The sequence below is a fragment of the Arvicola amphibius genome, chromosome 2, assembly GCF_903992535.2.
Source record: "Arvicola amphibius chromosome 2, mArvAmp1.2, whole genome shotgun sequence".
NCBI classification, from domain to species: Eukaryota; Metazoa; Chordata; class Mammalia; order Rodentia; family Cricetidae; genus Arvicola; species Arvicola amphibius.
Window position 1 is genome coordinate 148,146,309 of NC_052048.2, and position 12,625 is coordinate 148,158,933.

At 44.8% G+C, this 12,625-nt stretch overlaps 1 protein-coding gene and 1 pseudogene across 1 annotated transcript; both read right to left on the minus strand.

Moving 5' to 3' along the window:
• On the minus strand, positions 1-11,717 carry Cct8l2 (chaperonin containing TCP1 subunit 8 like 2). The gene is given in 13 exon segments (XM_042054562.1): positions 1-258; positions 260-469; positions 471-611; positions 613-797; positions 800-1,025; positions 1,027-1,124; positions 1,127-1,166; positions 1,168-1,236; positions 1,238-1,308; positions 1,311-1,572; positions 1,574-1,719; positions 3,715-3,815; positions 11,629-11,717. Coding segments are annotated over 13 exon segments (1,896 nt in total).
• On the minus strand, positions 5,919-6,072 carry LOC119808605 (annotated as a pseudogene).
• Positions 11,718-12,625: the final 908 nt, after the last annotated feature.

Consider the following 12,625-nt stretch of genomic DNA (forward strand, 5'->3'; position numbering starts at 1 on the left):
TTAGCATGTTGCTATATGTATTTTGCCAAAAAATTTTTCTTTCATGGGTGAGGACTGCTTTGCCTGCGAGGTGGGTCTTGTCATCTGCTGGGGGACAGGAGTCTTCTTGGCCACTATGATGTCATCGACCGTCACCAGCTGCTGCACCAGCTCAGAGACAGCTTGCAGTCCTTGGGCTTTGGTCCTCAGTATGTCCCATATCCCTTCCTGGGCCACATTTATTATCCCGTCTGTTCCCACTCCAGTGAGGAAGTTCCCAAGCTTGGTGAATTCCACTTCATTTCTGCCATCACACATTGGGCAGGCTAAGCCTGCATTTCTCTGCCAAGGTTTTAGGCAGAGAGCTCAGGGCATGGGCAAATGCTAGAAAGGCCAGGCCATTGGGGCCTGCCAGTCGGCTTCCTTTGTCCGACAACGTTTTTGCCAGAGCCATTTCTGTGGCCCCAGCTCCTGGTAGCACTCTGGGATCCCTGACACAACTGTGAAAATGCATCAATGCCACAGTAGACAGCCTGCTCTGCACCCCGAAGTCCCTGGATGGTGGGCCCCCTGAGGACTAAAGTGAGAGAAGGTGTAGTCTCATGTTCCCACTCAAACACCACCGCCACACTGGCCTTGCAGCTCCTTCGTGTAAACCTTTTGGCACTTTCCTGGCTCCAGGGGAGGAAGCAGCCGAGTCAGCAGAGGAGTGCCCATTGTCTCACTCAGGTAGACCATATCCTTTCGTGACTTGGCCTGAATCACCATGATGCCACAGTTGTTAGCCTGAACCACCGTCTTCTCATTAACTTCCCCCATACCACTGCCACATTAATGTCCATAGCGGCCAACTGGGCTATTTCCTTTTCCACTTGTTCGGTTTCTTTCTGAAATCTTAATAGTTCTTCAGAGTTGGAGAGACGGGGCGTGGCCAGTGAATAAGGATATGTAGGACCGAAGGAGCAAATGAACAGGGCCACCCTGGCATCAGTTAGCACCTCGGTCGTTTGTCCACAGGGTTTCCCACATATTGCTAACCCTGGGAGAAATGCGGGAGTCCACCAGCGTCCCCCCCTCCAGCATGCACACGCCAATATGGTCAGGCCTGAAGGTGCCATTTGGCTCCCTGCTAACCCAACACACAGAGCCACAAGCTTGGTTAAATACTCTGTGTCGGACAGGGTGTGGGGTGTTCATCACAGAATAGAGGGCCCATGATGGGTCTTCCAAAGGCCCTAGAGAGCGAATGGCCAGGGAACGGCAGCGCTGTCAGGACTTCTGCTGTGGCCGTGGCCAAGCTCTCCCGGAGCTGGTTACGAGCTAAGCCAGCCACAGAAGGTACTGGGCCTGCTCCAGTAAGGCTTCGGTAAGGAGAACTACAAAGGTTGTGCCATCCCCAGTGTTCTCTGCCTGTATTTGGGCTACTTCTCGGACAAACTGGGCAGCTGGGTGCTCCAGCTCCAGCGCTCTAAGAATGGCGGCGGCATGACCCGTACAAACTGTTTCTCCCTTAGCAGTCACCAGAAACTTCTGCCGACCATAGGGGCCATAACAAGGCCGGACGATACTGGCTAGGGTCTGAGCTGCAGCCGTGGGCCCTCAGTAGGCATGACTGGTCCTCTCCTAGAGACCCGGTTTTTTTCTCCAGGCTTGGCGCCAGCCTCTGAGGCAGTTGGAGGGTTGATGAGACTTGGCTTGGCTTGGCCTGCGATGGTGGGGGAGACCGCCATGGGTTAGATGCTAAGCATTACAGGCACTCTAGGTACCCCCTTGGCCTCTATCTTTGAAGTTGCTCCAGAAGCCAACGCACATCACCTGTTGCAGGCAGACGCCAACTGGAAAGGAAACCTCCCCTTTGCGTCCGAGGGACACGGTGCAGAGAGCTCAGTTCTAGACCGGTCTCCAAGCTGAGTCTGCGCAAAGCAGACTCCTGGGCCCTCTGACCAGCATGAGCTAAACTGAGCCTTTGATGAATCACAAAGTAGCAAATGGGAGCAGAGACAGGGAATGAAGTCATAAAGGGACAGTTACCACGAGGAGACCCTGACAGCAGGGAACAAAAGCAAAACAATCCAAATCCCTCTGCTGTTGAAATTCCTAATGAGGTCTCGCTGGCTGTCTTTGCTAATTTGAGAGGGGGACTGAGGCTGGGGTGTCTCCGTAGCACCCAAAACAAACAATAGAAGTAATAATAAAACATGACACACAGCCTGTGGTTTATTTCTGTAACCCTAGCACTTGGAGGCTGAGGCAGGACAGTCCACAAGTTCCATGCCACCTAGGCTATAAGATGACAATGTCTCAAAAAGCCAACAGAATAAAAACAAAATCAACAACAGGACAGGACCCTATAAACAAATACAACCCTAACCTGACAGAGGCCTCATTCTCGTAACCCAGAAGGCAGTGGACAAGAGTGAATCGCCACCAGTTTGAGGGATAGCCTGGTAACTACCACAGGGAGGTCTAGGCTAGCACAAGGCTAGGTTGTGAGACTCTGTTCTCAACAGAACAAAACCCCAGGCAGAAGGAGTGTGGTGGACACCCACCTATACACCATGCCACTTGGTGAGGGGAATGTTGCGACAATTACTTTGAGTTGGAGGCTTGACTGGGCTACAGACCCAAGACCCTGTTTTTACAAACAAACAAATTATTACAGCATGCCACTGCTTTTTACAGAGGACCCTGAATTAACCCCCAGGGCTTAACACTGGTGCAGCTCCACTACCTGCATACTCCAGTTCCAGGAAACCCAACAACCTCTGGCCTCTGCCAGCACCTGTGTTCCTTCGCATATACCACACCCAATACTCATATATATATATATTTAATTTTAATTTAAAAGCTGGGGATGATAGTCCACACCTTTAATTCCAGCATTTGAGAGGCAAAGACAAGCAGATCTCAGCATTTTTGAAGCCAGTCTGGTCTAACATAGCGAGTTCCAGGCCAGCTAAGGCTATATAGTGAGTCTGACTCAAAAAAGCAAAGCAAAACAAAACAAATTTACAAAGCCAAACTGTGGTACTGCACTCCTGTAATCCCAGTCCTTGGGAGACAGAGGCAGGAAGATCTCTAGGAATTCATAGTAAGTTCTCCATAGTAAGTTCCAGGCTAGCTAGACACCCTGTCTCAAACAGCAATGACAACAAAAAGCTGCTGGACTCAAAGAATTGAAGTTTCCCTCTGTCTCCCCTGTCCTTTATTCTTGCTGGATGTTTATAATGTAGACCGACAACCACATCTTGAGTGCCCCACTGTGACCAGTGCCAGCTGAAACACACAGGCGGGACTTGGAGACTTGGAGAGGAAGCAGGGTTGGGGGAATGAACCCATCCTCGGCAGGCTGTCCGGGGGAGTGCCCGGTTGTGAAGATGAATGTGTGAGTTGAGGCTGGAGGAAATTCACAACAATGCCAGCATTTCTCACATTCACTGCCAGTTGTCCCCGAGAGAAGAAACAGGACTTGGAAACTGCAGCAGCATGATAGAATGGTGATTAGAATGGTGACTTATACGCCCTGGTAGGACAGTGGGCACAGTTTTAATATTGTCACAAAGACCTGCTGCAAGGAAGAGGAAAACATCAGCAGGGATGTAAATTCAGTGAGGGGGCATCTTAGGGAGAGAAAAGCAAACAAGCATTTTTTTTTAAGACCATGATTGTTTTGCAAAACTAAAATCATTCTAAAAATTAAAAAGAGGCCAGGGGCCTCTTTTACTTGTAGAGGACCTGACTTTGGTTCTCGGGAACCCACAGCTGGCATCGGGTGGCTAACAGCTGCCTGTAACTGCAGCTCCAAAGGATCCACTAATACTATGGTCTTAGGGCACCTGTGGTGACACGTGCACATAACTACACATACACACAAATGCACAGAGCTACAAAATAATAAAATAAAATGAAAAGAAAACACTCAGCAATTCAGAAGGGTGAGTAGGAGGACTGCAAGTTAGGCCAGCCTGGACTATCTTTTTATTTATTATTTAACTATTCATATATTTAGAGAGAGGGTCTCATTACTTATACTGGCTAGACTGAAACTGGATTAGCCGTGAATTCACAGAGATGTGCCTGCCTCTCGGGAGTGCTGAGTTATATTTCAATACCTGTCTTAAGAACAAAGAAATGTCACAAACAAAAAGAAAGAAAAGTGCTCAGTGCATAGGAAGCAAGTCATTGAGAATCCCCACTCAGTTCTATCATTTTTTTTCTCTTTGTGGCAAGGTCTTCTGTAGGTCAGGTTGGCCTTATGCTAACTAGGTTCTTTATGTGTTTGTTTGTTTGTTTGTTTGTTTTGTTTTTTTGAGACAAACTCTTCTTACACAGTCCTAGCTGCCCAGGAACTCACTGTAGACCAGGCTTGCCTTGATCTCACAGAGATCAACTCCATCTGCCTCCTAGTGCTGGGATTCAAGGCGCGGGCTTCTGTGCCTGGCTTGTGTTATTTCTTTTTTATTGTCCACTTGAGACAACTGCAGTCATCCAGGGAGAGTGATTCTCAAATGAAGAATGCCTAAGTCAGATTTTTTCTGTGGCAATGTCTGTGAGGTATTATCTTTAACTGATGACTGCTTGGGGTAGGGAGCGCATAGCCCCAGGGAGGCAACGCCATCCTATACAGGTGTAGAGAGAAAGCAGTGAGCGAGCCAGTCAGCAACCTTCCTCTATGGTGTGTGCTTCAGTTCCTGCTTGCGTTCCTTCTCTGACTTCCCTCAAGGATGGATTGGGACCAGGAAGTCTAAGCCAAATTAACCCTTTCCTTCCCGAGTGCTATCTGGTCAGTGTTGCTATCAGCAGCAGAAAGCCGACTAGAAGAGCTTCGAACTCTTGGCTCTCCAACATCAACTGGCAAGTGCTGGGCTTATATGTAAGTATCACCAACCCCACCACACTTAGCTTGTTGGTTTTTGCTTTTTCTGTACATTTATTTATTTATTCAATTATTTATGTTTTGTTTTTTTCAAGGTAGGGTTTCTGTGTATAGCCTTAGCCCTTCTGGAACTCACTCTGTAGACCAGTCTGGACTTGAACTCATGGAGATCTGCCTGCTTCTGCCTCCTGAGCCACTACTGCCTATCTTACATTTATATTATTATTTTTTGTCTATGTATGTGCGAGATCAGAGTATAACTTGTGGGAGTCGGTTTTCTCCTTTACCCACGTGGGTCCTGGGGATCGAACTCAGGTCATCAGGCCTTAGCAGCAAGCCTTTTTACCCACGAGCCATCTTTCAGGCTCTGATGTTTTAAGATAAGGGCCTCAAACTGTTGGCAGGCTGGCCTGGAACTCTCAGCGTTCTTCCTTTTGAGTTGCTAGGCCCAGCTCATTGTTATAGTCCCCTCCCACCTTCTTTTCTTTTTTGAGACAGGGTTTCACTTTGTAGCCTAAGATGATTTTGAACTTCTGCTCATCTTCTTCCACCTCCCAAGTGCTGAGATCACAGGTGAATGCTATCACGTCTGTCTTATGGCCTGCTGGTGTAGAACCCAGGGCTTCATGAATGCCAACCAAGCGCTGTTGTACCACCTGGGCTTGACCCCATCCTCATTGTTTCTTCTTTATGAACATTGTTACTGTATAAATATCTATATGCATGATAATGATAGTCATACAATTTTACAAAATGGTTTATATAACATTTTATATAGTTTTTTTTTTTTTTTTCTCGAGACAGGGTTCTCTCTGTAGCTTTAGAGCCCTGCCTGGAACTAGCTATGCAGATCAGGCTGGCCTCAAACTCTCAGAGATCTGCCTGCCTCTGCCTTCTGAGTGCTGGGATTAAAGGTGTGTGTGCACCACTGCGGGCATATATGCCCTTTTTTTGGTAATCCTTTTCCTTTCAACATTTTCTTGGCTTAGAAAGTGTTTCTAAGGAGATATTTCTAAGGAGATATCTGAGACTGTGAACAAATTTTTTTTATTTCTGTGTGAACAGGGGAAAGCTTAAACACAGTCCCCATTATCATAAATAATGCAGTGAGTTTCCTGAATTGGGGAAATCCAGGATTTCAGCAGATCTCTAGTGAATGGATGAGCTCCCTCAGGGAAACCACTTGTGATCATATACCTCCCCTGTCAAATAGGTTATGACAGCTTTTTAAACATTATTCATTTATTTATTTATTTATTATTTATTTTTTGGTTTTTTCAAGACAGGGTTTCTCTGTAGCTCTTTGCGAGCATGTCCTGGAAACTAGCTCTTGTAGACCAGGCTGGATTGAAGTCACAGAGATCCACCTGCCTCTGCCTTCTGAGTGCTGGGATTAAAGGTGTGGGTTGCCACCCCCCGGCTGTATGACAGCTTTTTAAACAGGTCATCAGGCTTGAAGGCAAGCATCCTTATTCACTGAACCATCTTATTGGCCCATGAAACAACTATTTTGATTACTCCCTCTCTAAAAATTATTTATTGTTTTTAATTTATACGTGTGTGGTCTGTGTGTGTGTGTGTGGTGTACAGGTGATTGTGTAGGCCAACAGTGACCAATCCCCTTGGAGCTCTCTCCGCCCTATTTCTCTTTCTTTAAAGAAAATAAACAAACCTACCTGGGGCTGCGACAGATGGTTCAGCAGTTAATGACACTTGTGCTCTTGCAGAGGACTGGTTGAGTTCCCAGCAACCACAATGAATGCTCACAACTGTCTCTAACTCCAGTTCCAGGGGATCCCCATTCCCAGACATATGTGTAGGTAAAAACCTATAACATAAGATAAAACTTTTTTTTTCTCCTTCTTTCTTCTCTCTTTGTCTAATTTTGACAGAGTCTAATACAGCACATGCCTCCCAATTTGTTAGGCAGTTGAGGATAGCCTTGAACTTCTAAGTCTTGCCACCAGCTCCAAAGTGCTAGATTATAGGTGTGTGCAAGTGTGCCCAGCTTTTGATCCTCAAATTCACCTAGATCCCCTGACTTCTGCCCTCCTTACTGTGGGGATTAGAGGTGTGCGCCATCCAGGCAGGCCTGGTTTGTCTTTACTTTTTTAATAAATGCTCTGTAATTCCTAGTCTGTCCTATACTTCCTGTGTAACCCAGGCTGGCCCTTATGCTCACGGGTAGCCCAGGCTGGACTAGAAATCAAAACACCTCATGAGCGCTGAAATTGCAGGTATGTGGCATCATGGTTTGGGAGTAGTCTGCTAGTAACAGGCTTCTGAAAGTTTGTGGACACCAGGTTCCAGCTCTCAGAACGTGGCTCACTAAGACAATGATGACTTGTTTACATGTCACCAAGTTTGGTTGCAAGTCCCTTTACCCACTGGGCCATTCCCACTTCCTCAGACTTCCATCTCACAGAGAACTGCCTGCCTCTACCTCTCAAGTACTGGGGTTAATGTGTGCACCACCACCGCCTAGCCAAACCCCAGCTTCTTAAACTGTGGATTATGACCCCCCCTCCCCCATAGGGGATCATGCCAACCAAAATCAACCAAAAATAAAAGGACAGGAGGCTGTATATTTGGTTTAGTGGTTAAGAGCACTGACTCTATTCCAGAGGACCTGGGTTCATTTCCGGACACCTACATGGCAGCTCACTCCACAACCATTCAAGGGATTTTATGCCCTCTTTGATCTCCTCAGGCACCACAGGGTGCACACGCATATATGCAGGCCAAAACACTCATATATATCAAAATAATAAATTCAATCTTAAATAAGAACCAAGATCAGTTCACTCTGTTCTTATTTAAAACAAAACAAAAAACAAAACAAAACAGAACAGAACAAACAAACAAACATGGCCCGGAGTAGAGATGCACACTCTTTAATATAGCACTCTCTGAGTTCAAGGCCATCCTGATCTATTGAGTTCCAGGACAATCTCAAAAAATAAACAAATCATCAAAGGGTAATGGGTAGAGAGATGGCAAAGCAGTTAAGAGCACTGACTGCTCTCCAGAGAACCTAGGTTCAATTTCCAGCACCCACATGGCAGCTCACAACCATCTGTACTCCAGTTTCAGAAGATCTGATGCCCTCTTTTGGCTTATGCAGGCAAAACCTAATTCTCACAAAAAATTTAAATTAAGAAAGAATACCTAAAAGATATCAAGGTCAGTGAATCCAAGGTATTTCTTTTAAAAATATTTTATTTGTATATATGTATTGTATATGTATGTACATACACAAGAGTGCCAGTATCCTCAGAGGTCCAAAGAAGGTGTTGGATCCTTTGATGAGCAGTTATGGACCCTCCTAATGTGGGTATTGGGAACTGAACTCTGGTCCTCTGGAAGGACAGCAAGTGTTTTTTAACTGTTGAGCCCATCCCTCTACCCCCTAGTAATTTCTGACCACTCCATATCTGCCAGTTTCTTGAAGCCTGGCTTTTGAACACAGGACATGCATACTTGGGACTACAATGCCACACCATCAGAAACTGACTGAAATAACTCAGATTGGAGTCTATAGTATGTATAAATGGCAGCAGTTTTACGGAAGAACATTTTCTGACCTTGTAAAAAATGGTTTTACTTACAGAAGAAAAGATGTTTTAACTTACGTCTTCCTACCTTTATTCCTCAGCATGTATCAGCTGTATATCACTGGATTGCACTGTTAGAATATTTGACTTTAAAGATTACAGTCTGAGATAGTAGTCTGCAGAGTGGCACAGGCCTGCCATCCCAGCCCTGGGAAGGTAGAAGCAAGAGGGCCAGGAGTTCAAGGCCAGCCTTGCCTACATAGTAAGGTTGAAGCTTGGGACAATGAAACACCTGCTTCAAAATCCAACCAGAGGAGGATAAAAGTCAGAGGCAGGTGGGTCTCTATGAGTTCCTAGTCCAGTCTGGTCTGTATAGGAATTTCAGGCTAACCCAGAGATACACATTTTCTTGGGAAAAAAGGTTTTTTTAGAGTGGACAAAGTCCAGGAAGCCTTGCTCTACACCCATCAAGAGAAGAATGGGATCTGCCTCACAGAGAAAACAGGTAAAGGATGGACATTTTCTTTTTTCTTTCTTTCTTCTTTCTTTCTTCTTTCTTTTTTTAGATTTATTTATTTATTATGTATACAGTGTTCTGTCTGTCTGTATGTTTGCAGGCCTGAAGAGGGTTACAGATCTCAGATGGTTGTGATGCTACCATGTGGTTGCTGGAAATGAACTCTAGGACCTCAGGAAGAGCAGGCAGTGTTCTGAACCTCTGAGCCATCTCTCCAGCCCAAGGATGAACATTTTCTTAAGTAGCAGCAGAAGTAAAACAAATTGGCCAGGGAAAGGGGCTACAGGATGACAAGGAGAAGCCTGTTGGCTCCCGAAATGATTTGGCAGACTGGAGCTAAAAGCCATAGACCAAGGAAGAGGAGCTCAAAGCTGGCTTGAACAGCTGGAAGGACTGCCTGGGACTTTAAATGCACAGCTTAGGAACCCCGTCACTAATCTAGGAGGCTGGAGGTCTGCTTTTGTCTGCAGAAAATTTAGTGTTGTTTTCTTAAGATTAATTTTGTTACTTTAAATTATGTGTTAGCTGGGCAGTGATGGCGCCACGCCTTTAATCCCCAGCATTTGGGAGGCAGAGGCAGGCGGATCTCTGAGTTTAAGGTTAGCTGGTCTACAGAGCAAGTTCCAGGACAGCAAGGTTGTACACAGAGAAACCTACTCAAAAACAAACACAAAACAAAAAACAAAGAAGAAAACAACAAATTGTGTGAAGGCGTGCGTGTTTGTGTAAAGATTATGGCGATGTGTGCCGGGAGGCTGGAGGAGTCCGTGTCCTGGAGCCGTGGTCACAGAAGGTGTGAGAATCAAACTCAGGTCCTCTGCTAGAGCAGCAAGCACCTTTTCAACATCTAGCCATCTCTCCAGCCCCCTATTTATATCATTTGTAACTATATAACTATATATAACTCTATATGATATAGAGGACTTTGTAACAAAACTAACTCTTGTGAGAAAGCACAAGCACAGAAGAAGAAAGTGATAAGACTAAGCTTTGTCTTTGACTCCTAAAGCAGGACAGTCCCAGAAACAGGCTCCAGCAGAGTTTTTTAAAAACTTATTTATTTGGCTGCAGGAAATCAAAGCCAGGATCTCCTCTAGTTGAAGTGAGCACTCTATCAACTACCCTACATGCCCAGTTTTTTTATTTTGTTTTGTTTTAGTTAAATCTGTCTCTACACAGATCAGACTAACCATAGAACTGCCAAATATCATTTTTTCTTTTATTATTATTTTTTCCTTTTTTGTGTTGTTGTTGTTTCTAGACAGTGTCTCACTATGTAGCTATGGCTCTCCTGTAACTCGCTGTATAGACTAGGCTGACCTCGAACTCACAGAGATCCTCCTGCTTCTGCTTTATTCTTGGATTAAAAGGCATGGACTATAACACCTGGTCTAAATTTTAATTTGAAAGGGCTGTTTCTTGCTGGGGCAGTGGTGGCACACGTCTTTAATCCCAGCACTCGGGGAAACAGAGGCAGGTGGATCTCTGTGAGTACGTAGGCCAGCCTGGTCTACAAGAGCTAGTTTCTAGGACAAGTACTAAAGCTACACAGAGAAACCCTGTCTCGAAAAACAAAACAACAAGCCGGGCGGTGGTGGCGCACGCCTTTAATCCCAGCACTCGGGGAGGCAGAGGCAGGCGGATCTCTGTGAGTTCGAAACCAGCATGGTCTACAAGAGCTAGCTCAGGACAGGCCTCTAAAGCTGCAGAGAAACCCTGTCTCAAGAAACCAAAAAAAAAAAAAAAAAAAAAAAAAGAAAAAAAAAGAAAAAACAAACAAAAAAGAAAGGGCTGTTCTTTTTTCTGAAAATAGATTGGATATAAAATAATATTTTTCATATCAAAAGATATGGCCCAGGGTGGTGGAAACCTGTGGCCTAAGAATTTAGGAGGTGGGGAGTAGAAAGATCAAGAGTTTAAGGCTAGTTGGACTACATGGTGAGTTCAGGAAAGGCCTGGGATATGTGAGACCCTATTTAAAAAAAAAAAACACAACGAAGATACAGCTGCCTGAAGTTGTGTATTATTAGTCTGTCAGCTTGATACATTTCTAACTATATACATTGTATGCAAAGACATGTAAAGGGTCAGTGCAGGGTCTGAACTCAGGACTTTGATACCCTTAGCCCTCCTAACAATACGGTTTTTGATCTGGTACAAACGGCACTGCTTCGTGGTTACAATAGGGTGACTAGTATGGCTCCAAATGTCATGTCCTATGAATGTGACCCCCTCTTTCTTTTGGAAATAACCTGATTTGCTATTCACTAGGATGAAGACATACTAGATCGCTGAGGGTCTTCAGTCCAACAGGCCTGGTTTCCTATGAGAAAAGAAAACACAGATACAGGGCAAAGAGAAGATGAAGACAGAGAGATGCCCAGGAAAGGCCAAGTTGATGATGGAGGCAGAGATTGGAGCTTTTCTTCATGACCTCCTAGAAGGAAGCAATCTATTTCAACATTTACTTCCGGCCTCTGGCCTCCAGGATGATGGGGATGACGTATTAGGACTAGTAGTGCCGTAAACTGCTCAGACTGTGCTACTTTGTTGTGGCACCTGATACATCTAACACAGCAGCTTTCTGAATTTGAAAGGAGACAGACCTAGGAAAGCATATGTGAGAGGGAGAGGGAAGAGGAAAAAAATGAGACCTTTTCTAGAATAGTCTCAGTCTTCCTTTGTTCTCAGAGAACTTCTACTGAAGGGCACTTGCAGGCAGTGTTTCCAGGTTACCTTTCCGATCATAGTTCTCTGCTGGGATGTCTTCTACCTCACCACCCAAATCCATAGACACATTAAAAGTATTGTTTTATATATAATGGGTGTATTTTTTCCTCAAGACAGGTTTTCTCTGTGTAATAGCTCTGGTTGTTCTGTCACTCTGTATACCAGGATGACCTTGAACTCATAGATAGCCACCTGCCTCTGCTTCTCCAGTGGTGGATTAACCACTGTGTGCCACCACTGCCAGGCTTAAAGCAAGCTTTTTTATTCATGTACACAGGCTGGCCTTCCCTAAGGTGGAGTTTAAGAGGTCAGCATTGGACATGAGGAAGACAGGGTTTTTTTTATAGCTCAGGGTTAGAGCATTTCTAAATGAGGGACTTGGCTGTCAAAACAGGCTGGGTTATCAGAACAGAACATAAGCATCACAAGTTAGGCATAATGACCTCCTAAAACAAAGGCACTATTGCAAGGTGGTCCTAACAATGGTAGTCATAACAACAGGTAGTCATAATAACTTTTCGAAACAAAGGTAGGGTTGCAAGATGGGTATAATAACTTTTTGAAACAAAGACATGGTGGTTGTTTCCTGGAACAGGCCAGTACAGAACCATTTGTAGTCAAGGTATAGGTTGGGCATAGTCCAATCTTTGAGAAACAGAGATTTAATCATACACAATAATGAACACAATTGTCTTTGCTGTAAGATGGCTTTTTAAACCCTAAAATGGAGGCAGGGTAGTTCATCACGGCGGTGGTATACACCTTGAATTCCAGCTATGGGAGGCAAAAGCAGGCAGATTTTTGAGTTCTAGGCCAGCCTGGTCTACATAGCAAGTTCTAGAACAAACACAGCTGTATGATGAGACAGTCTTTCTCACACACACACACAAAGGGTTATTAATTTTTAAATTTTTATGCGATAAGTATTTGACTATCTGCTGGTCTGAGCACTAACATATGTGCTTAGTT